The 24,103-nt window shown below is 43.7% G+C and overlaps 1 protein-coding gene and 1 non-coding gene across 2 annotated transcripts in view; one reads left to right on the forward strand and one right to left on the reverse strand.

Moving 5' to 3' along the window:
• LOC136826585 (serine-rich adhesin for platelets-like) overlaps positions 1–23,412 on the reverse strand; it is a 50,984-nt gene extending 27,572 nt beyond the window's left edge. The window contains 3 exon segments of the mRNA XM_067083802.1: positions 3,293–3,437; positions 18,882–19,206; positions 23,360–23,412. Coding sequence (XP_066939903.1) covers positions 3,293–3,437; positions 18,882–19,078 — 342 coding nt within the window. The 5' untranslated portion in view covers positions 19,079–19,206; positions 23,360–23,412.
• Positions 13,526–13,644, forward strand: LOC136827267 (5S ribosomal RNA). The gene has a single exon (XR_010849793.1). It is a non-coding gene; the product is annotated as a 5S ribosomal RNA (ribosomal RNA).
• Positions 23,413–24,103: the final 691 nt, after the last annotated feature.

The raw sequence follows: 24,103 nt of genomic DNA on the forward strand, positions 1-24,103 counted from the left end.
GTAATGCATTGCACCTTCCCTTGAACTTTTGAAGTTCCAATCACACGACGTCCTCAGGGAGACTGTTCCACAATCCAATGGTGTGTTGTCCCTCATCAAAACCACAGTGCCCCATCACTCAGTCCCGAAACTCTTGCTGACCTAAAAATGTTGCCTTGAGTTCCATGACACTGATGTGGAGGTGTCTGTCATTCTGGTCCCACACACACCTGAAGCCAACAATTCTTCCAGGTGTGTGGCCATCCCTAGTAGATACATCCAAAGAGCAGAAGCACCTCGGGAGGGGGAGTGCCCAATGGCACCCCTAAAAAGAGGCTCCAATCATCTAACTAACAAGCTAGATCTCTCCTCATTTCCTCTGGCAGAGGAACAGGAGAGAAAGGAGGGTCACTCACTGGAGACCAATCCTTCATTCTCCACTAAAGGGAACGAAGGTGAAGCCACCCCTAAGGGCCCATCTTCTCCAGCAACGAAAAGTGACCCAGAATGACATGCCACTGCCGAGAGGTTTGTTCCTGTCAAGACAGGGACTTCTGCAATGCCTCTCTGAACCTGGCAATACAAGACTCCAGAGGGAAGACCCTCGCTGATGCTATGTCTATCAACATGCTCAGATACTTCATCCCATGCTTGGCACTGAGATCTGACTTCTTGAAGTTGATCACTATACCCAGTTCATGACAAAAGCTCAAGAAGCTGATCTCTGTCCTAGCACATCCCTAAAATCCACTGAAGGCAAGAAGTCGCCCTCTCTGATGGGTCAAGCCACAGTGCCACGTGAAGACCTGGAGGTCTTAGCCACTGCCTGGTGAACAAGTTTGTTGTTCTGAAGCCTGCCCACCGCAGCCTTTCCCTCCCTCTAGCAAAGACGGAGGAGGGTCTCAGAATCGGTGTGCTCCCCAGTGTCAAAGCCAACTCAGGACCAAAAAACCTAGAAATTTGAGATAATACAGTGTCTTGACACTGCCTCCAAACAATAAGTCTCTTTGATGGCTGCATTCTCCTTGGTGCATGTGAGCCCAAAGAATAAGTGATCTTGGCCAGTGACAGGACCCCAAGATTGACCTACGAGACTGACTGGAATGCTGCCATGGCAGTCGATTCCCATGCCACTGCCTACACTTGCGAGAGGGAGATTCCCTCTGCACAGAGATACTCTAGTGACAGACTGGGACACAGATGAGTCTGGTCCAGGCCAACCTGCTTAGTCGGCAATGGGCTCTCCCAGAGAACATGATATTTCCTCTGGCAAGCTAGAGGCAGAGGAAATACCTTGTATGAACAACTGGACCAGGGACACTTCTCTTGCCAGAACTAAGTGAATTCTCCAGAAAGACTCCATGGTGGGAGAAGAGTGCAGGAAAAGCCAAGGTCTCTTCCTAGAGACCATTAAAATGACGTATTCTAGAGATCAACAAAAAGCCTCTGCAATTCGTGGTTGTCCATGTCCTGGGACATAGGATCCTCAGGTCCCTCCAGGACCCTGTCCTCCAGAAGCGCTCCCTCCGCAGGAGAGGGACACTCACCAGAGCCCGCTGGCCATCTCTTGATCACTTGAGCTGTGTCCTGTCCAGTCCGAGGACCAAACCAGGAACATAGGCTTCTGTGTATGGGCCTGGGTGGGAGCAAGCACTGCCCTGGTGCCAAGCTCCAGACCTGTCTGGCTTCTGGAATAAAACTCCAAGGAGGAAGAGGGAACCATTAAGGGACTGAGAGCACTCTTGCCCAGCCTGTCGAAGACTGTAGCCCCAGCTGGTGAGTGAGTCTGCAGAAGGTCATCAACCCGCGATGACCACATCGGCAGAATCAGGGAGAGTGGTCCTACTTATGCAAACATGGGCAGGGGCTGTCCCACGAGCGTGCTCCAGTCTTCTTAGAAGCCAAGGCTTCTACAAGAGAAGACGACTAAGCAGGGGACTCCCTCTTGCCTTGCCCAAGTGACCGGACCACTGTCCAGGGACCCCTGGGTCACTCTCTTGAAGAGCAGGAAGGGGATAAGGGAGCACATGCATGCTCTCTGCTCACCATTTCTCACTGGGCTGTGCCAGGAGCTGGGATCAGGTTCATAGACCAAAGACCCTTGCCAAACCCGGTAGACAGGCTACCAGGGCTGGTACCAATACAGTGGGGGGTCTGGAGAACCCTGGGTAGCAGTTGCACCTGTGCACTTGGCAACGGGAGGAGTGGTACTCACAGTAGTGCTAGCGAGAAACTGTGGATGGTACCGATAGCCAAGGTAGGCAACTAACCAGGGCTGATACCAGTACCAATACACTGGGTGTCTGAAGAACCCTGGGTAGCAAATGCACCCATACACTCAGCAATGAGCAGCAGTACCGCTAGCGAAAGTTCAGGCCTGTCACTGGTAGCACGGGTAAGCAGGCTAACGGGGCTGGTACCAATGGCCTGAGTAGGCGGGCTACCTGGGCGAGTACTGTTACACCAGGGTTCTGTAGAACCCCGGGTAGCAGTTGCAACTGCGTGCTAGGCAACGGGTACAACGACACTCATGCTAGCAAGAGAACTGTCAGCCCTCTACAAAAAGAGGGCCAGCTGTTCGAAGCTCTACGAGAATTTCTCCAGGAAGATGAAGCAACCTTTCTCTTCCTCTGCTTGCAAGCCTTGGAAGAAGGGGTGGAGGCTGGAGGCAACAGCACTCGTTGACAATGACTTCTTTCTCCTCTCCTTGGGCTTCTTGCTCAGCAAGTCCTTCAATAACAGTGTGTAGAAGAGAATGTCACCCAGAGATGATGTATGCAAAAGCCCCAGGGATCATCACTAATGCTGCATGAGGGGTTACCAAGGAAGTAAGAGCAGTCCTGCAGCTAGCAGATAGCGTGACTGGTAAAGCGGTCACGAGGGCGGCTGAAAACAAAGTGGAGTACAGGCCAATAAGTGGGCAGTAGTTAATGTCGTTGTTTGAAAGTTAAACGGCCGCTCTAGCTCATGTTCGCAAGTTAAATCCCTACGTAAAAAACGAAGGTTTGTATTTGAGTAGGAACAAATAGCATTACTTTAAAAAATATTTCCCCCACACAGTATATCCAAACCAGTCTAAATAATATAATTCCAAATCAAATGCCCCACAATTTTCAAAAAGGAACTAACATCATCATCCTGTGTGTGCAGGCAGTTCCCTCATGGCCACACAAGGAGTCCACTAAATTCAAATCCATGTTTCAAGTTTCAGCCAACCCCAGCTGCACCAGGAAAGTATCCATGTGAAGGCAAGGATTTGTAGTCTTGTGGAATAAAAGTTAAGTAATTTTACAAAAACCTTTAAAATACTTACAGCTCTGATCCTTTTGGATGCATTTTCTCTGTATTTAGCACTGACTTTGTCATCAAGAACTGTGATCACTTTGAGAGTCTTGGTTCCATTGGTTAAATCTTCGACTTTTTGCACTATGTGACCCAAGCCCATCCTCTGAAAATACCTGCAAAAACCAATATATCTGAGAAGGACTGAAAGCACTGTGGAGAACATGGTATTAATCACTACCCAAAATAATAAAAATTTCCAAGACGATGAAGAACCACAGCAAACAGAATAAATACATTTGGACTAGCTTTTTCTAAGAGTATACCATTTAAAAACAAAATGCTTTTCTGTTATATAACTTCATGTTTAATGTTTACTAGTTTACAAGATTCTTCACTAGTATGATCCAGCAATTGTATCTTTTGTTAATTTAATTGTCTGCAAATTTTTTTAAAAGTATTTTTCCAGCTGTATTACCCTAATAGACTATCATCTGTCTTCTTTACATAATCATAATATTTGAATGTGTTACTTATTGACTATATGCAGATATTAACCATAAAAATACTGTAAAATAATAATTTCTATCAGAAAAAGTGATTTATGATAAACTGCAAACTGGAGCGAAACGAAAAGAAAAGCAAATGAACGGTAAATCATAACCAACAGTAATTACTGGGATACATCCTGAAGTAACCTCCTCTAACCTAACATATCTTGGGACAATGATTAATGGTTAATATCATAATTACAAAAATGACAAGGGCAGCACATTACACACATTTGCAACCTGATACATAATCTGTAATTAATATGATGGCATATGTAAAAAATAAAAAAGTTATCATTTCTGCACCATTAGTGACAATTCATACAAAAGAAAAGTGATTTATTTTCAGAAGTAATATTTGCTGAAATAGTCTTGAAAAAAGTTTCCTGGTTCTGAATGAAAGTAAAACAGTAATGAAATACAGACCACTCACTCCTTAACTAAAAATGAGCTACAGTATATACACAATATTATGGTGGTTAATCTTGTAACTCTATATCACAATTTTAACTTGTAACTGTTGATGCTGTACCCTAGATTAGGCTATGATGTATCCTTGCAACTACAATTGGCACAATGCATGTAGAGCCTAGCTTATGAGTGAATTATATAGGCTAAAAATTAACCTAAAAAGAGTACTGTAATATTTAAAGTTTCTGTGCTCTGTTAATAGCACTTCTTAAGTGTAGTACAAAAGAAATTTTTCTGCCTTTCATGCTGAATTCTTGAACATTATTTTTTTCATATAAAATCCAAAAATATGGGTTAACTTCATACCTACAATGTAAAATTCATTCATAAACCAGTTTACTAATTTATCATTATCTACTTTTACTTTGATACAAGTTCTCAATCTGGAGTTTTGTTTATCTTTGTTCTCAAGTCTCTTTAATATGCTTAATACAAAACACATACTAAAACCTATAAGGTTAGGTATGGTGGGGGTCCAGAGGGGGTGGGGCTCAGAGGTCAGGTAAGGACTAATGTCCTAGATTAGGTTAGGTGTGGTTGGGTTGAATTGCAATCTTATTACTTAGTTTAATTTACTGTGCCTTGTGTTAGGCTAGGTAGGAGAGGGGGGGGTCCATGGGCAGCAAAGCCCCTGGCTAGGTAAGGACCCAGCACCCTAGATTGGGTTAAGATGAAATACACCACTGCCTTGCACTTGTTTTATGTTTTACTCTCCCCAAGAACCCTGGTTTCCCACTAAGGTCCCCATTATTGTAGGATATTGGGTGGGGAGTTGTCCAGTCTCTTGAAAACTATTAATTTTCCACAAATGAAAATTAAAAATGTTCAGAACACAATAAAACTTAAGAAAAATTACATTTTTATAATAAAATAAAGTTTTATATATACTTACCAAGTAATTACATAGCTATCAGTTTCTATCAACCGGCAGCTAGAATTTTGAAGTTAGCAGTAGTGCTACTTTTGTTATGGCCAGGTGAGTGACCCCGCCCACTTTCAGGGTAAGAGAGGAACCAGCTTGGCAAACGAGCTCAATATGTTTATGCCTTCCTAACCATGCAAGAGGAGGAGGGGAGGGGGTTTTGATTATGTAATTACTTGTAAGTATTACATATATAAAACTTTATTTTATTAAAAAATGTCACTTTTATATACTCTACAGTACTTATCAAGTAATTACATAGCTGAATCCCACATTGTAGGAGGTGGGATGCATGGATTATCTATCCTAATACTGTACATTAAAATTGTAATGTAAAAGAAACAGAAGAATTGCTAGTATTGGTAAAAATGCTTGCTGGTTGCTTACCTGTTGAGAGAGCTGCTACAGGATAGCGCTCATCTCAACATATAGCAGCGTGGCGGTGTAGCCAGGTGTCGCCTACTACATTAGCAGGATTCTTTGTTGCAAAGGAGTCTGATTGCACACAAAGAATTAACAAAGTTGCCCCTGTCCTGGGCAAAGTACCAAAAAACAAAACCAGAGAATAAAAAACACAATCATCTATAGCCAAACACTGAAAAATACCATTACCTAACCATTAATAGACAAAAAACTGGTGAGCACTCCAAATACAAAGTACCTCCAGGCTCCCCTACAACTTGATACCATGAATCAAGGCGAGAAAATAGGAAGGATGCAGGAAGACTTCCTACACTCCTTTTCCCAACACCATACCAGCAACCATAATAGGACCCAAGGTACTGCAATTTTCATAGACAGTTTCAATTTCATGCAAATAATGAGCTGCAAACACCAATTTGCATTTCCAAAACGTTGTTTGTATAATAGAGGTAATAGACAAATTACGCCTAAAAGTCAGGGACGTGGCAGCCCCCACTCACTTCATGTGCTTTAACTTTCACTACAGGTAGCATATTCTCCTCAATTTGAGAGTGCGTCTCTAGAATAACATCCTTCATAAAAAAATGCCAAGGCATTTTTTGAAAGAGGACGAGAAGGATTCTTTACTGAGCACCAAAGGTTGCTCGAAGGCCCATGGATCTTTTCTGTTCTAAGTAAATAGTATATCAACGCCCTTACAAGGCAAAGAGTTTTCTGTACGTCCTCTGGACCTAGAATATCTACTAAACTTTTAATAATGTATGAGCGAGGCCAGGTATTGGAAGGGGTCTCATTCTTAGCTAAGAATCCTAGGGTGAATGAGCAAATTGTGTTACCCTGAGAGAATCCAATCTTTTTATCAAAAGCATATAGCTCACTTACCCACTTGGCAGTTGCTAACATTACTAGGAACAGAGTCTTCCTAGTTAGGTCCCTCAAAAAGATAGATGGCAGGGGTTCAAAGCGTGGTTGTAACGGCCACTTCAGAGCTACGTCTAAATTCCAGGCTACTAGCTTATCTTCTTTCTGTTTGGTCGTGTCGAATGACTTGATGAGATCAGAAAGATCTTTATTAGTGGAGAGATCTAAACACCAATGTCTAAATACAGAACCCAACATTGCCCTGTAGCCTTTAATGGTTGAGGTAGACTGATTCCTGGAAGACTTTAAATAGAGCAGGAAATCACCTATCTCTGCTACAGATGTCTTAGAAGACAAGATGTTGTGTCTCCTGCACAAGTCACGGAACACTGTCCACTTGACTTGATAAACTTTGCTCGAGGAATGTCGTCTACAACGAGCAATAGCGTCTGCAACTGCCTTCAGAGCCAGGGTGGACAGTCCTTGATGGAACTGTCTGAAATGTGGTTGTTTGAGTAGTTTGGGTTTTTGAGGCAACAGCCTCAGAAAATCCGTGCGAAGCTCCAGCAAGTCCGGGAAGCATTCCTGTGCTGGCCAGAATGGGCTACTAGTCATCTTTACATTCCGATGATTTCAGAACTGGTTTGAATGGGGGAAAGACATAAAGGTCCATGTTCCACCAATCTAAAAGCATTGCATCCATTGCCCATGCCTGTGGATCTTGCGCTGGCGAAAAATACAGAGGGAAATGATGGTTCTTTGGGGTCGCAAACAGATCTAGAACTGGCCTTCCCCACAGTTTCCACAAATCTAGGCATACAAGAGGGTGCCAATTTTCCTTGAGAGAGCTTGTCTCTTGAATTCCACCAAACAAGATCCTCTTTTATTTCCTTCGTAATTGGAAAAACGAAAGAATCCGGGCATTTCTTTCTGTTCCAGCTGATTTTCAGAAAGAACTGTAAGTTTCTCATGTGCAGCCTTCCCAGGGACACGAACTGTTCCATAGATGAGTCCCCAACAGGGTCATCCAGCTGTTCACAGAACAAGATTGAGGGGTGAGAAATTTGTCTACCTTCTGGAGGCTCGAGTCTATCCTTTGGGGGAAGGGAAAAACCCAAAAAATCTGTGTTTATCCTTGTCCCCAAATAAGCTATCTCCTGAGAAGGAGTCAGTTGAGACTTTGGGAAGTTTATCAGGAGGCCCAAATCCTAGCTGAGAAGAAGGGTCTTGTGAAGGCCCTCCGCACATTTTTCCTTCAACTGGGAGCGAATAAGCCAATCATCGAGATACCGTGAAATGTTGACTCCCATCAAGTGTAACCATTTCACTATTGGGGATAGTACACGTGTGAATACCTGTGGGGCCGTCGACTGGCCGAAGCAAAGGACTCTTAAATGGTACACCTTATGCTGGAACACGAACCTTAAAAACCACCTTGAGTCATCAGCCTCGAGTCCTGATGAATTGGGACATGGAAGTAGGTGTCTTTCATGTTTATCGAGATCATCCAATCTTCCAGACAAATAGACGGAAGGACGGACTGGAACGTCTCCATTTTGAATTTTTTCTGCACATACAAGTTCAGGGCACTCACACCCAGAACTGGCCTCCAGCCCCCCGGGGCTCTGAGGACTACAAACAGCCGATTGTAGAACCCCGGAGAGGTGTCCTTGACTAGTTCGATTGCTTCTTCTTCGAGGAGTGCCGACACTTCTTGGGAGAGGGCTGAAAACCTCTCGGAGCCTGCCGAGTAGGCTGTCAATAAGATGGGCTTGTTGGTTAGGGGAGGTTTCTTTTGAAACAGGATCAAATAATCCTCTCTCAGGACTTATACAATCCAACTCTCTGCTCCTCTTGCTTCCCAAAGCTCCCAAAAGTGGAAGAGTCTTGACCCCATAGGTGTGCGGAGGACTAGATCCTCACCTAAGTGCAGATGGTTTATTAGAGGACTTCTTGATTACATGAGGGGTGAAACGGGTGTTTCAGCAAGGTCTGGGGAAACCTCTTTGTCTGTCTCTACCCCGAAAGGGCTGAGGTTGAAATGGGGAAACTGTCCTAGAGTTGAAGGCTGGAGACTCTCTAGGTTGCCTTGCTGATTATGCGAGAAGGTCCTGAGTGGACTTTTTCTGCAGATCAGAAGCAATCTGCAGCACAGTCACCTGAGGTAATAGGTGCTTCTTGTCAAGAGGAGAGAAGAGGAGTGCGGACTTCTGGGAAGGTGTAACTCCTTTCGTGATGTAGGAACACCAAAGCTCCCTTTTCTTAAGAATTCCCATCACAAATAGCGAGGATAATTCAAACAAACCGTCTCTGATACCTTTAACTAGGCATTAGATGACCCCCAAAAAATCCGGAGAGAAGTCTGGAATATGAGGGCAATCCTTTAATTTGCGGGCAAGAATTCCTACTGCCCAGTCGAGAAAGCTGAGAACTTCCAAGGCCTTAAACAAGTGTTTGATAAGGTGGTCCAATTCTGAGGATGAGAACAAAATCTTAGCTGAATTGAACGCCGACTGTATGGAGGAGTCAAGCTCCCTTGGATGGGGCCTCTGTGAAAATCTAGACAGAGGACAACTAAAAGAGGCTCTTCCCTGTTCCCTCTTGCTCGAGAGCCAGCTTTCCACTTCACGGAGAGCTTTCTTAGCTGAGGAGGTCAGCGCCATTTTAGGTAGCCACAAAGTTCTGATTGTCCATTAAGTACATAGAAGCCGGAGAAGCCGGAGTTGCAGGAGAGAAGAAGTCTGGAAAAGTCACCAGCAGAAATCTGTGTGTAGAGGCATACACCGAAGGAGGGGTAACAGGATCCACTTCTTTCTCCTCAGAAGAAGAAATTGGAGACAGTTCTGCAATGGGCTGGGGGCTGATGGTGCTTTCTGAATTAAACCCAGGATATTATCCAATTTGCATTGGATCGACTGAAATGATGGATCCATAATAGAGAGACCCTGTTGCGCTGCAGAAGACGAAGAAAAAGGCGTAACTGGGAGCGAAACTGCAACTGCCGGAGCAGGAGCAGGCAGCACAGAAGAAGACACGGGTGCTGCCAAATAAAAGGACGAAATCGGACACTCAGAAGTGGAAATAGACTTGGGCGCCAACAGAATATCTTGTGGCAAATGGTGAACTGGCACCAATGGGCACTTGGGAGCTGACGGGCATATGGGCACCAGCGGCCGCTCAGGAGCCAAAGGGCGCTCGGCTAAGGAGCACTCAGGAGACGATGGTCGCACAGAAGACGAAGGGTGCTTGGAAAGAGCCACACAACAAGGAGCAGCACGTTCAACTGGTAAAGCAAATTCTGACGCCAAGACAGCTTCTCAGAAGACAAAGAAGATTCAGGTAAAGCTGATTGTTCAGGAGCTACAGGAGCTGGGCACTTTTTCGGTGATTTTCGGTTATCGGCGCCTCTGTTAGGTATGTATCGGCGCCAATAAGTGGAAATCAGCGATTTTCAGCGCCGAAAATTGCCGATTTCCAAATCGCTGTTAACCGGGGACTGCCTGTATATGCCTAGGAAAATCCTCCAAAATTAAAGATGGCCAGTTAGACAAAGAGGAGTGCTTAGTAGGCTGAAATTGTCCCACTAACTCTGGACGATCCTGGGAGAAACTTTCCGGACTGTCCCAAAAGCCACAGGAAGGTAGATGTTCTGGAGAAGTATTTTTAACCTTCTTAACAGGAACTGCAAGAGGCTGAGAAACACCTGGGGCACACCTCTTCAGAGGGCAAGATTCACCTTGAAAATGCCATTGGCACCTAATACTGGAGTCACTGCTGGAAACCCTAGATGAAAGACGATCCACTTCCATAGAGACGCCTTTCCAGCATCGCTCTGTCGTAACCTGGGACTTGGCAACAGGTACGACTGAGGGGGGTAACTGCCTGTGGGCAGATCCCACCGACCTCCTATGGGCTGCCAGTTTGGCTCCTCCCACGTTTAGGGGAGTTTGCCAGGGACCTTCACCTAGGAGAACTGGCGGGACAGTCAGCCACCTCCTCCACTGACACTTCATCACCTTGTCCATCAGAACTTTAATAGAAGCACCAATTTCCTCCATCGTATTAACTAATAATCCAAACTTAAGGTTAATTCTAGATTCAAGACTGGTAATAAGGTTGGGATCAGGAGTAAGGGAGCCAGGGTGCGGAGTGATTTGTACATGCAACGGGAGATTGGGTGAAACAAGACAAAGAATCAGAATTATCAGAAACAGATTTTGCAGACACCTGACTAGCTAAAGTCTCCTTGCTACTAGCTCTAGCCACTGCTTTCCTCTTCTTGTCTCAGTCTAATTTGGTCAAATGACTATTCAAAGTCTTCCACATTTTAGGATCCCATGAAACATTTCTCACAAGTCAAATCAGGGGAGCATATTTGACCCCTGCAAGATGTACAAAGACTTTAGTCAGTCGTGTATCGCAGCCTTTACTGCAATACCTAAAACTCTGAGAGCCTGAATCGGACATTGTTGACAAGTCATGAGTCAAAAAATTCTCAAAATCATCAAAATCGGTAATACTGGTCTCCTGTGAAAACCTGACACTATCTAATTGTGCCAAAAAAAGGCTACCATAGAGAATACTTCACCAATGATTCCAAGATCAAAAGAGAAGAGAAATTCCAAAAAAACCGCTGCTGCCAATCACCGTAACCACAGCCACCAGAAACATACTGAGCTCGTTTGCCAAGCTGGTTCCTCTCTTACCCGAAAGTGGGCGGGGTCAATCGCCCAGCTAAAACAAAAGTAGCACTACCACGAATTTCAAAGTTGTAGCTGCCGGTTAATAGAAACTAATAGCTATGTAATTACTTGGTATGTAACTTACATAAAATCATATTTTGTTCATGCGACTTACCTGTCAGATATATATATAGCTGTATTCTCCAAAGTCCGACAGAATTTCAAAAACTTGCGGCACACGTGGTTAGTACCCATTCCCGCCGCTGGGAGGCGGGTATCAGAACCATTCCATTTTCTATTCAGATTTTCTCTGTCGCCGGTACTGTCAACATCTGTTTTCAGTACCTCCGTCTTTGGATTTTGAAACTCGTTATTTTCCACTTAAGTATTCTATTTGACTTTTGGTTTTTGTCTTTGGATTGTGGATTGGCATACGCTTTTGTGGAATTTGCTTTTGATTGCTCTTTGGATGATGTCTGGATCTAGTTATGCTAGCTTCAGAGTATGTTGTATGAATGAGTTTAAGGTGAGGCTACCGAAAGCTTGGTAGATCCTCACAATATATGCATGAGGTGTAGGGGCAGGTTTGCTTGATAAATGATCGCACTTTGCCTCCCACCCTGCTAATTTATTAGTTCAGGATTTCATTTCGCACTAATAGTGCTCCTTTTTGCATCTGGAAGATGGCTAACAAAATAATAACTATTTCGGAGGTGCATAGATTGAGCGAGTCAGCGATAATAAAGAAGAAGCAATAGTAACGCCGGGTCAATCAAAGTGCGTCGTGAAAACGGAGTAAGGCGGACGCTGAAGAGGATATGTCAATAAAGTTATCGTAACTATGTTGTTACAACAAAATCAAACACTTATGGAGTTATTAAAGGAAATGTAAGGCTTGTTTTTTTGGAGATAGTCTACCGTGAGCAGCGGAACTAGACGCAGTGACGCCACAGGCAAATGGCTGCCTCCTAGTAAAAAAAGTAAACAAACGCTTTCGCGAGTTCAAAGTAGCACAGTAAACGTTAAAGATGCCATAATTTACTCAGGTCGGTATCAAACATTAGTTTTAGTCAGGGTGAGGAGATAACCTACCATAATTTTAGTTAAAACGAGCGAGAATAGGTTTTATCTCGCCAAGACTGATTTATATCTACCGCCTAACGAGGCGAGCCAAATTCGTATAACTAGTACTCAGAGGCTAAGCGGAGTTAAGACTTCCCAAGCAGGTAGCCTATTTCACAATATATTGACTGGGGCCTTTCTGTCAAGCATGCTTCGTTTCGCTCCCAGTCTGCTGCAGTGTGCTCACCGCTATCCTGGGCGCTGGATCGCCATCGTGACGCTCTGCTGCAGCGTGACGCCATAGTGCAGCTCCGCAAGCAGCTATCCTGGACGCTTCTGTAGCTGCTCGTCAGGACGCTCCTCTCGCTGCCGTGCTGGACGCTCCTCTCGCTGCCGTGCAGGATGCTCAGCTGGACCGCCATCGTGACGCTCCGCAAGCAGCTATCCTGGAGCAGGACGCTCGGATGGACGCTCGGGAGGACGCCTCTTTGGTTGCTCGACGTGACGCTTCAGAGCAATCAAAGACTGCGGGGAAGCGTAGATCCCATCTGCGTGTTGGACCACAAGGCCTTCGTTCTCCCAACGCCTTGGGAGACTCTCTGTTTCTCCCATTGAAGAGGGAGAAGTCTCTTGTAAGTCGGAGCCTGCAGTCCTTGAGCAGCCTCCCCCTTCCTCGTCTACGGACTACCAGGTGTTAGCCGGTTTTTCTTAAGGACTTGTTTGGCGACAAGTTCAAACCCTCGGCCCCTCTCTCTCCTCCTTCGCAGTTTGCTCGTCCCTAGACGAGGAGAGCGGGGGTTTGTTAAGATGACTTCGTCTCTGGCGACGAAGAAGGCCTTCAAGAAGGTTAACACCTGGATGGAGGAAAGGAAGACCCAAGGCAAGACTTCTTTTGCCCTGCCCCCGTCCAAGCTGAGCGGCAAGGCAGGTATGTGGTACGAGACCGGAGAGGACGTCGGCTCAAGAGTTCCTTTGTCGTCCCAGGGAGACTTCGCTAGCTTGGTCGACGTGCCTAGAAGGTCCCTCCTGTCGGCTGCCAAAGTGTCCTGGACTATGTCGGAGACGGATCACCATTTGAAAGGACTGTTTCGAACCATGGAGGTCTTCAATTTCCTGGACTGGTGTTTGGGGGCTCGAACGTCAGGATTAGGAGTCCCGACTCGATCAGCCTGGGGGAGCTGTCCAGCGTATTGAACTGCATGGACAAGGCAGTCAGGGATGGCTCAGAGGAACTGGCTTCCCACTTTTGTACGGGCCTCTTGAAGAAGAGGGCCTTGTACTGTAACTTTACAGCCTACGGCCCTACCACGTTGGATGCACCGCTTCTCGTCCGATCAGCGAAGTTAAGCAACGTTGGGTCTGGTCAGTACTTGGATGGGTGACCGCCTGGGAACACCAGATGCCGTTGGTGTCATACTTTTGCAAAGTCAGTTTCTCCGTCGCAGAGGGCAGAATTGCTGTTCTCCCCGTTTTCGAGCCATCTCTTCCCCCAGTCCTTGATCAAGGATCTCTCCTCCAGCTTGAAGGAGAAGGCCACTCAAGACCTCTTGGCCCACTCGTCAAGACGCCCGGCAGTCCCTTTGACGTCGTTGTCGGGTCAGACCTCCAGGAAGCAGAAGCCCTTTCGTGGAGGAGCTTCTTCCTCGAGATCTTCTCCCCGAGGTAGAGGTCTTTCCAGAGGCGGAGCCCCGCCTAAACCTAGGGGCAAGAAGTGACTTGCAGCGCCTCCAGACACCTGTAGGAGCCAGGCTTCTCTCGTTTGCGAGAGCCTGGAGAGCAAGAGGGGCAGACACCTGGTCCCTTGAAGTTATCGAGAGAGGATACAAGATCCCCTTTTCGACCCACCACTTCTGTGCACGTCGCCCAGGATCTGTCGTCCTCATTCCATCAAGAGAAGCAACAGATCCTTTTCGAGCTATTAGAGCAAATGCTCGAGAAAGAGCTGTGGAGCAAGTCCTGGAGCTGGACTCCCCAGGATTCTACAACCGACTGTTCCTAGTTCGAAGCAGTCGGGAGGATTGAGACCAGTCCTAGATGTCAGCAGACTGAACCGCTTCATGGTGAAGGAGAAGTTCAAGATGGAGACGTCCCAGTCTGTTTTAGGAGCATTAAGACCAGGAGATTCGATGGTCGCTCTGGACTTACAGGATGCTTACTTTCACGTTCCCATACATCCCCAGTCGAGGAAGTACCTGAGGTTTGTAGGGGGGACGAGTGTTTCAATTCAGAGCTCTTTGCTTGGGCTAAGCACAGCTCCCATGATCTTCACGATTATCATGAGAAATGTGGCGAGATGGCTTCACTTGGCGGGTATTCGTATCTCGCTTTACCTGGCCGATTGGCTCATCCGAGCCTCTTCACAGTCAAAGTGTCTGGAGGACCTGAATGCGAATTTAGAGTTGACAAAGTCCCTAGGACTTCTAGTGAACGAAGAAAAGTCCCATCTGATCCCGACGCAATCCATCGTCTATCTGGGGATTCAGATGGATTCAGTGGCTTTTCAAGCTTTTCCATCCCAGGAACGTCAGCAGCAATGCTTAGAAAAAGTCTCATCCTTCCTAGGGAAGGAAATATGCTCGGTGAGGGAATGGATGAGTTTGCTGGGGACCATTTCCTCTCTGGAGAAGTTTGTTTCCCTGGGAAGACTTCATCTCAGGCCGCTCCAGTTTTTCCTGGCGGAAAACTGAATAGACAAGGAGAATCTAGAGGAGACTCTGAAGATCTCTCCCGTTTTCAAGATTCACCTGAGGTAGTGGCTCAACCCTCGAGGTTGGCAGAAGGGGTTTCTCTACGCCTTCAGAGCCCGACCTAGTGTTGTTTTCCTCACGCGCCCAGGGGAGGGATGGGGAGCAACACTAGGAGGGGAGGAAGTGTCAGGCACCTGGAGGGAACAGGTGTCCTGGCACATCAATCTCAAGGAATTGGGGGCAATCCTGCTGGCCCTTCAATCCTTCGAGAGCCAAGTGTCAGGCCGAGTCGCACAAGTAAATTCAGACATCTCCACAGCCCTGGCATACCTCAAGAAACAGGGAGGAACTCGTTCTCGGTCCCTGTTCGCCCTGGCGAAGGAAATCCTGCTTTGGGCCCATGCGGCGGGGATCACGATCCATGCGAGGTTCGTTGCAGGAGTGGAGAATATCTGCGCGGACCTTCTCAGTCGACAGCGTCAGCTTCTACCGACCGAGTGGACCCTTCACGAGGAAGTATGTCAGGAGCTGTGGAGGTTATGGGGACGTCCCTTGGTAGATCTGCTCAGGCAGCCCCATTTCGAAAGGTACCTCAAAACTTCCCTGCTCTGAGTCTAACTGCATTCAGACTATCAGCCGACAACAAGGATCTTCACGATCTCTTGAGATCCTTTGAGACTGTCAAGGTACCTCATTCCAGGACGCCTCCCTGGAACCTGGATGTCGTTCTAAAATTTTTTATGTCAAATACCTTCGAGCCTCTTTCTTCGTTCTCTCAAGAATGTGACAAGGAAGGTTATTTTCCTAACTGCTCTGGCTACGGCGAAGAGAGTTAGTGAACTTCAGGCTATCAATAATCATGTAGGTTTTAGAGGCCATAATGCAGTATGTTCTCTAAGCCCTATGTTCTTGCTAAAAACGAGAACCCGTCTACCCCTTGGCCCAGGACCTTCGAGATTAAGGGTATGACGGAAATTCTCGGACAAGAACCAGAAAGAGTCCTCTGTCCTGTCAGGGCTCTCAAATTTTATTTGCAGAAGACTCAGGAAAGTCGAGGTCCTTCGGACAGTCTGTGGTGCTCTGTCAAGAGGCCGGATTAGCCTCTTTCTAAGAATGCACTGGCGTTCTTTTTTAGTAGCACCATTTTAGACGCACTTTCCGACGTTCAAGACAGTGACTTGAGTCTTTTGAAAGTTAAGGCTCACGGTTAGAGCCATTGCAACCTCGGTGGCTTTCCAGAAGAACATGTCCCTTAGCGATCTTCTGGGTACCACCTTCTGGCGTGACTAGAAAGTCGGTGTTCGCTTCACATTACTTGCGGGACGTGAAGACGACATACACGAAGACTGCTATTCGCTAGGACCATACGTTTCTGCACTCCAGATTGGCCCCATAACACTTCTAGGCCTGGACCTCTGTCGGACTCCCAGGACCTGGGAGAGGGGCAAGTCGAAAGCCGCAAGAGGGTTACGGGGGCTTCCCCACCGATCTGGCGCCCCTTCGGCAGGACCTGTTGTTGCTTCTGCAGACACAGTGTTGCGGGCAGAGAGCGATACTCATCCTATCCTTTAGAGGTTAGGAAGTATATTTTAATCTTGATTTTGTTTTTACGTCAGATCGGTCCCATAACGCTTCTAGGCCTGGACCTCTGTCGGACTCCCAGGACCAGGAGAGGGGGCATGTCGAAAGCCGCAAGAGGGTTACGGGGCTTCCCCCGATCTGGCGTCCCTTCGGCAGGACCTGTTGACGCCTCGGTCAGGTGGTTGGTCGTTGCTCCTTTTGCCCTCACAGTATGGCCTTATGATCTAGTCCCATTGTGGTCACGCCCCGTGGACAGATCATCTAGAACTCACCAGCTATATAGGTCACTACCTTGCTGGAGACTCTAGTAAAGCAGAAGCAGGCTTGGGTGACAGTAATCACTTTAGTCAGCTATGCTAACATAGGCCTGGACCTCTGTCGGACTCCCAGGACCAGGGAGAGGGCATGTCGAAAGCTGTAAGTTGGTTACGGGGGCTTCCCACCGATCTGGCGCCCCTTCGCAGGTCCTGTTGACGCCTCGGTCAGGTGGTTGGTCATTGCTCCTTTTGCTCTCACAGTATGGTCTTATGATCTAGTCCCATTGTGGTCACGCCCCGTGGACAGATCATCTAGAACTCACCGGCTATATAGGTCACTACCTTGCTGGAGACTCTAGTAAAGCAGAAGCAGGCTTGGGTGACAGTAATCACGAAGTCAGCTATGCTAACAAGTAAGGAACCAAGGCGTCAATCGCCTACATATATTTGTTTCCTAAATCCTATTCTGTCTCTTCCCACCTCCAATGGTGGATTCAGCTATATATATATCTGACAGGTAAGTCGCATGAACAAAATGATATTTTAATGATAAAATAAAGTTTGTTCATACTTACCTGGCAGATATATATAATCATAGTGCCCACCCACCTGCCCTCAGGAGACAGTGGCACTAGAAAATCTGAATAGAAAATGGGAATGGTTCCTGATACCGCCTCCCAGCGGCAGGAATGGGTACTAACCACCTGGCCCCACTGCGTGTGCCGCGAGTTTTGGAATTCTGTCGGACTTCGGAGAATACAGCTATATATATATCTGCCAGGTAAGTATGAACAAACTTTATTTTATCATTAAAATATCATTTTAAGCACCTTAATATGATTACAGTTTAAAAGTAAAAATTCACCAATTAGCCTTCACTCCTATACATTCATTCACAACTGTTTTATTTACTTTTCCTGCAAACATATGTCATAATTTAACTACACAAACACAAGCATATATATATATATATATATATATATATATATATATATATATATATATATATATATATATATATATATATATACATATATACTGTATTATACTCTGTACACTAAAGTCCCTAGCAAAACAACATTTTTCTGCCAACACAACCCATCTTTTTAGCTGGTAATGTGAATAGAAGGTAGGTGACCTAAGTATTTCCATTCAATATGTGGGTGTGGAGTAATGACTTTGGCAGGAGTAGAGCTGGTGAGGTCAAGCTGTTTTTCAAGATCAGTTGCTGGAACAAAAGGAGGGCTCTGGAATCTACCATCAATAATCAAACTAAGAATATGAATCTATCCGGGGACCAATAAAAATTCAAATAAACAAACAATTAATTTGAAGACCTATACTCAAACACCTGTTTCAACATATCTGGTCCCTAGTATTCAAACCAAGTGCATCATAATAAAGCCAAATGACATCTGTCTCTCCCAACATCAGACAAAGTTAATCAATATATCTAATTCTTCCTACATCCTCTTGAGGAAGGCTGACAAAATTAAAGATGAAACTAATACAGATTTAGCCCATACCATATGTTTCCATTTTACCCTGGGTATATCTACACACATGCATAGGCATAAACTATATCAGCGTGAGTGTTGCCTATACGTATACAGGTATATATATAAAATATATATATATAAATATATATTTTATAGCCTATCATACATACACCATATATATATATATATATATATATATATATATATATATATATATATATATATATATATATATCAAGTTATCCGTTAACTGTAGTAGGCACTTCAGACTTCAGAGGGAATAAAACCTAACCTACCCTTGGTTGCCATGCCCTTACCTGGGCAACCCCCATAAGTCATGACACCTCTCTGTCTGTGTACTATGCTGTGTGCGTGTATGACTAAGTAAAATAAAGTATTTTTGTGTGTATGACCAAGTAACAAAAATCTTTAGAGCCCCATCACCTCCTATGCTAGTTTAAGTTCACTTGGGATCGCCCAGGCTAAGCATAAACAAAAGTCTCAGAGGTTACGATTCAAGACTGATCAAATCTGTTAACCTGTTAACTTTGTTCCTTTTACGACCTGCAAACAAATTTCTGTCCACTTGTCTTGGATAACTATGAGAAATTGCCTAGAATGTACCTTGTGGTGTGCCATCGTCCCTTCTTTGAGTTGTAGTCTAAATCGCCGCTGTTGTACTCCGAATCGTACACATTTAGTAGCCTGTTGTAAACCTTCAAAATGCACTCTTCACTCCATTCTTTGATGTTCTTCTTCAGCCCAGTGAATAAATATTTGTTCTCCAAAACATTCAATATCTCCTCGTCAAGATAAGACATTGCACCGTCCACTCCTCACTCAGCTGGGTGAAGTTGTTTTGATTTTCGTTTCAAACCAGCGTGTCCTGAGATCGGCGCCTCGCCATTGGTCCAAAGTCTGGTACTGCGATCTGATTGGCTCAAATATACTGAAATATTTAAATAGATGTGAGAGAGGGAGATTTAAATTCTTAATAGACCATGCACATTAATCTGATGGACATAAAATCATTATTTTCATTATTCTTATTATTTCTGTTATTATTTCAGGCATGGCCATTCTGCCAAGGACTGAACCGATCTTCATGTCAACATCGTTTAGTGGTTAAATTAGTTGACGTATCAGTTGCATGAGTTATAGTGGAAATTCGTTTTAAAAGTCAGTGGAGAGATGCAACAAGGACATGTATGTTCGCTGTGACCGAAATGTCTTTTGCATGTTTACTTCTAGCATACTGATAAAGTTTACTGGGGCAGACAAAACGGCGAAAAGGGCTCGACAATTGTGGAATGTTGGTTACATCGTGTAATAAAGAATACTATATACGCCACTTTCACTTCCAGTATGTTTATCACATGCGCATTTGTCACAGTTGTTTTCATATTAAATGTATTCAGCAAATGATCAAATGAGTATATTTAAAAAGAATGTGAATAGATTCCATTTCTCATAACAACAGAAGACGGTGGTTTTTAGGTAAGAGTACACAATACTTTCAGAATCCCTTTACCAAATTATTTCTCACATCTGATTTTCGATTTTTGCTTCCAACTCGGCTCTAGAAAACAAGATATTCTTTTTGGTGGTATTCTATAATGAACATTTAAAAATTAAGCAATTTTAAATCAATATAATTTAAGCAACTTACAGGACTTGTACTGAACCATGATGTAGTTTCTCATATAAAATTTAACTAAAGAAATATATGTTTATTGTCCAGGATTGTAAGTGTTTATATATGCTATATCATACGCAATAAAAGAAATGATGCTATAGTCTAGTTCAGTTTTTTTCGAGTCGTTGTAAACCCCGATCATCACCCAGGCATTTTTATCTTTTTATCTAAAATAAAAGACAAAACTGTGGCATATATTTGCGTGAAGGGGCAGTTTTATTAAGCTTCGTGATCTGTTGTGAATATCCAGTAACAGATGGGGAAAATTATAAAAAAAAATATGACACACACTCTGTGTTTGCTTCACGGAAAGGCAGTTGTTAATTAATAATGTTGCTAAAGTACGGATCGCGATATGTTGCCGTGTAATCTGAAGGCAAGACCAAAAATTCATCATATGTGAATACGTAGCAGGCTACTAGTTTGGCAGCCCTGAGAATCATTTCTATGAAAAGGCAGACAAATGGACACTCTCTTGCCGAAATCTGGTTGGCAAAACTGACAAAGATGCCCACGAATTCATGGAAATATATATATATATATATATATATATATATATATATATATATATATATATATATATATATATATATATATATATAGGCCTATATGTGTGTGTGTGTGTGTGTGTGTGTGTGTGTGTGTGTGTGTGTACAGTAGGCCTAAATATAAGTCACAAATTACTCATTAAAAGAAACCTCACATTACACTTGACAGGAATTATTTATGATAACCTCTCTGACCCTGAACAGGTCTCGAACCTATGCCTTTTGGGGTTGGATGTAGGCAGGAAGCAGGGTGAGAGTGAGCGTCAAGGAGGCTAGCGTATCTACCGAGCTATCATGGTGGGGGATAGCTTGATTTTTCTCTTTAATACAGAATCTGGTCAGGTGGGTGTGGACCATCCTACTTCCGACCACAAGAGGCATAGGTTCGAATCCTGGTGGGGGTAAGAGAACTGTCATTTATAATTCTATTTGGTGCAAGTTATTCCAACGGTAAAGCGAATTCGATAGTAATATTCTATTTGGGTCTTAATATTGAAAGTATTAAAATATAATTTTTAAAACTGACAAACTTACATAGCCGTGTGTTATAAATATGGTACCCATCTGTCATGGTGGTGGATTAATTTCGATTCAAAGGACAGGAAACAAGTTCGACAGGAATATGTATAGCTGAGTCAATATCAACTTATACTGTATCTCTCTTGGTGACTGATTGGTTATTGGCTAGTCACTGCCACACTGCCTTCAAACTTAAAAGGCATTGGCTCGAATCCTGGCCAGGAAAGGAAGACTTGTCATAAACAATTTCCTTTTGGGCATAAGTTATTCCCAAGATAAAGTTAATTCGATATTAATGGGTTATACATTCCTTAATCTCTTTAGCCCTTATTCATAGAAACAATTATTCTCCTCACCTATAACATACCTATGCTGATAAACCATTCAATCATACTTCTACCACCGAAACGCAACATCTACTTGTAATCCCATCAATGGTGTCTCTCCATTCTTTAACCTCTTCATTGCCCTCAATACATCCTCGGCAGTCACTTCCACAAACATTACCCACCTTACACCAGCTCTTTCCACTCTTGCTTCATTCATGTCTGCCGGTCTTTCACATTTACATGAAATTATAAAATGCTTGTATGTTTTTCTGTGTGACATCATTAGTCATCGGGTAATTAACTCAACGTTTATACTTAATAACATCGATCCTTGGCCAATCTTTCTCGCTACTTACCTAGACAGAGCCTACACGTTCAACCAAGCTTCTTATCCCTCTCAACATATTTTTATGTTTTCTTTTTCTTAAAACTGAGTTCCGTTCTTGTTGCACTGTACTTGTACTGAAATTTAACGGGCTAAATTTTCTATAAATATTAGGCAAGAATTACTTTGATATAGCCTTTGGTTTACTTTTAAAAACTAAGAGAAAAAGCTTGCTGTTCGGTATTTGTAAGTAAATATTAATTTTATAAAAGTGTTTGTGATATAGAAGTGATGCTTTGAATATAACCAGATGCTTGTATAATGACACATGTAATCATTTTGTGAACCCAATTTTGCGGGAAAAATCAGGTAACAACGTTCGGGTAATAAAATAACTCCTATTTCTCTTTTTGAATTGTTTACATTGGCAAATTAATAGATAGATACTAGCAACCTGAATCTCTGCTGGTAGGGCAGTCAGGAGGTTCACTTTAGGCCTCCTTCTTTCAAAATCTACCAGAGCCTCATGGCAAGGGCCCTTGGTGGCATGAGCCAGTCAAATGTTATCAACCAATAACATGAACATTAGCCTAGTATGAATCTGGCACGAAGCGGGTCGCTATCATCAGCCGTAAATTGGCGGCAATTGTAATTTGACGAATGAAGTTCTATTGTTTTTGGTTACGTACATGCTTATAATGAAATCTAAAAATTAGTTATTAAATATTCCTTATTTTTAGATTAATGTTATCAATTAAACCAATTGCTTTATTTATAAGAATGTTTTTTTTATAATACATTAAAACTGTTTAAAAACTCAATACTCGGAACCCAGGGTTTGCATTTAGTCTGGAAGCAACCGCGCTCGCAAAGCGTGCAAAGTTAACACCTGTATGTGTGCAAACGCGTTTCTGTAGGATAGGCTACAACTAGCCAAAATGTAACAAAGCAAACAAATATTGAAGGTGAAAAAACCAGTGAAGGTTTAGAAGAAGTGGAATCGAGTAAATAAAACTGGCGTAAACATTTTTTAACATTTACGACAATATGGCTGTGGTTTCGAGTGATCAAAGTATTTGAAAAGTAGGACGAGCCAAACGGATTATCCTAGACCTAGTATGAACCAACGTTCATAATTTGGAGATCCCAGAGCTCTATGCAGTAAGCGTTGGTAAGTAGAAATCCTTTGTATAAACAATTTTTTTTTGCTATAGGCTGGCCATTAGAGGAGAGGATTAAGAGTAGGAATGAAAATTATATTAGGTCTATCTAGGCTAAGGTAACGGGTTGATTATCAAGGAAACATCGATTTGTAGGAGCCGACAGAATAAAAGTGGTGTGTCACGAGCATATTATCTGTCGTATTTTATCATCTTGTTGTCACAGTGCATTAAGTTGCTAATTTTGACGGGGACATTGAAGTCTCGTCGCCATGTTATCACCAGTGCCATCTCTGTTGTCTCTGAGGGGGTTGATGGGATGCGAAATGAACTACGTCTCACATTCCTCCATAGACAAAAGCATCAAGATGCTGTCACCCGAGCACATTTTCTGCCATAATTTTGTATCTTGAGGCCAGGGTTGACCCAAAGCAGCCTCTAGTCGTAGAAAAAAAATAGGACGCGTCTGCTTGTCGTGATTATAGATCGCTACCCTTGCGCGGGAAGAATTGCCATTCCAATTACCTTTCCAACCGTCGCCGTAGGAACCATTCCTTCAGTAACTTCGTTGTAACAGTGATTATCAGTTTTAGCATATTCAAGGCAAAGAGCAAATAGGCTACGATTTTTTAAAGCTGAATCTACGGCAAGCTGCCAGTCGTCCTTGTAAATAGTAAATTAATGAAATGGATAGTTGTAACTTCGTTATTTCTATAAATGTAAATAGGCTTCAGTGCTTTTATAAATTCATACAGACTGCTCCCTAAAGTTAGAAATTTACCATTGTGCGGCAGAAACGATATGGCCGTGTGGAACCATTTGGTGCTATCGTTGGCTACACAGCATTTTAAGATGCCGAAAAGCATTGTGTGACAGTGTAAGGGCGTCAAATCAACTCTTTTCTTGTGTTTCTCCCTTCATATGTACAATCACTCAAAAAAGTTATGCAACATGCTTCAAAACTTTTCGGACAACAGCTTATAATAGCGACATCTGGCGCTATTTGGCAACTCAGTTGTAAGCGCGTGAAACAACTGAATACTAGTGGTGAGTCCGAGAAATTACCTGCAGTTTCCCTTAAACAGGGCTTTTTCTGATACTGCTTACTGTTGTCATATTTTACTTAATTAAAGGATGTTACTATAATACTTCAGAGGTCATCGCTGTTCTTATGCCATCACTATCGTTGTTTTATCTCCTTCATATGTGTGAACTTTGTAGACATAGGCCTACGACTGTTACAAGTTGAACTATTACTCTTATTGACAT

The sequence above is a fragment of the Macrobrachium rosenbergii genome, chromosome 41 (genome assembly GCF_040412425.1).
Source record: "Macrobrachium rosenbergii isolate ZJJX-2024 chromosome 41, ASM4041242v1, whole genome shotgun sequence".
Lineage (NCBI taxonomy): Eukaryota > Metazoa > Arthropoda > Malacostraca > Decapoda > Palaemonidae > Macrobrachium > Macrobrachium rosenbergii.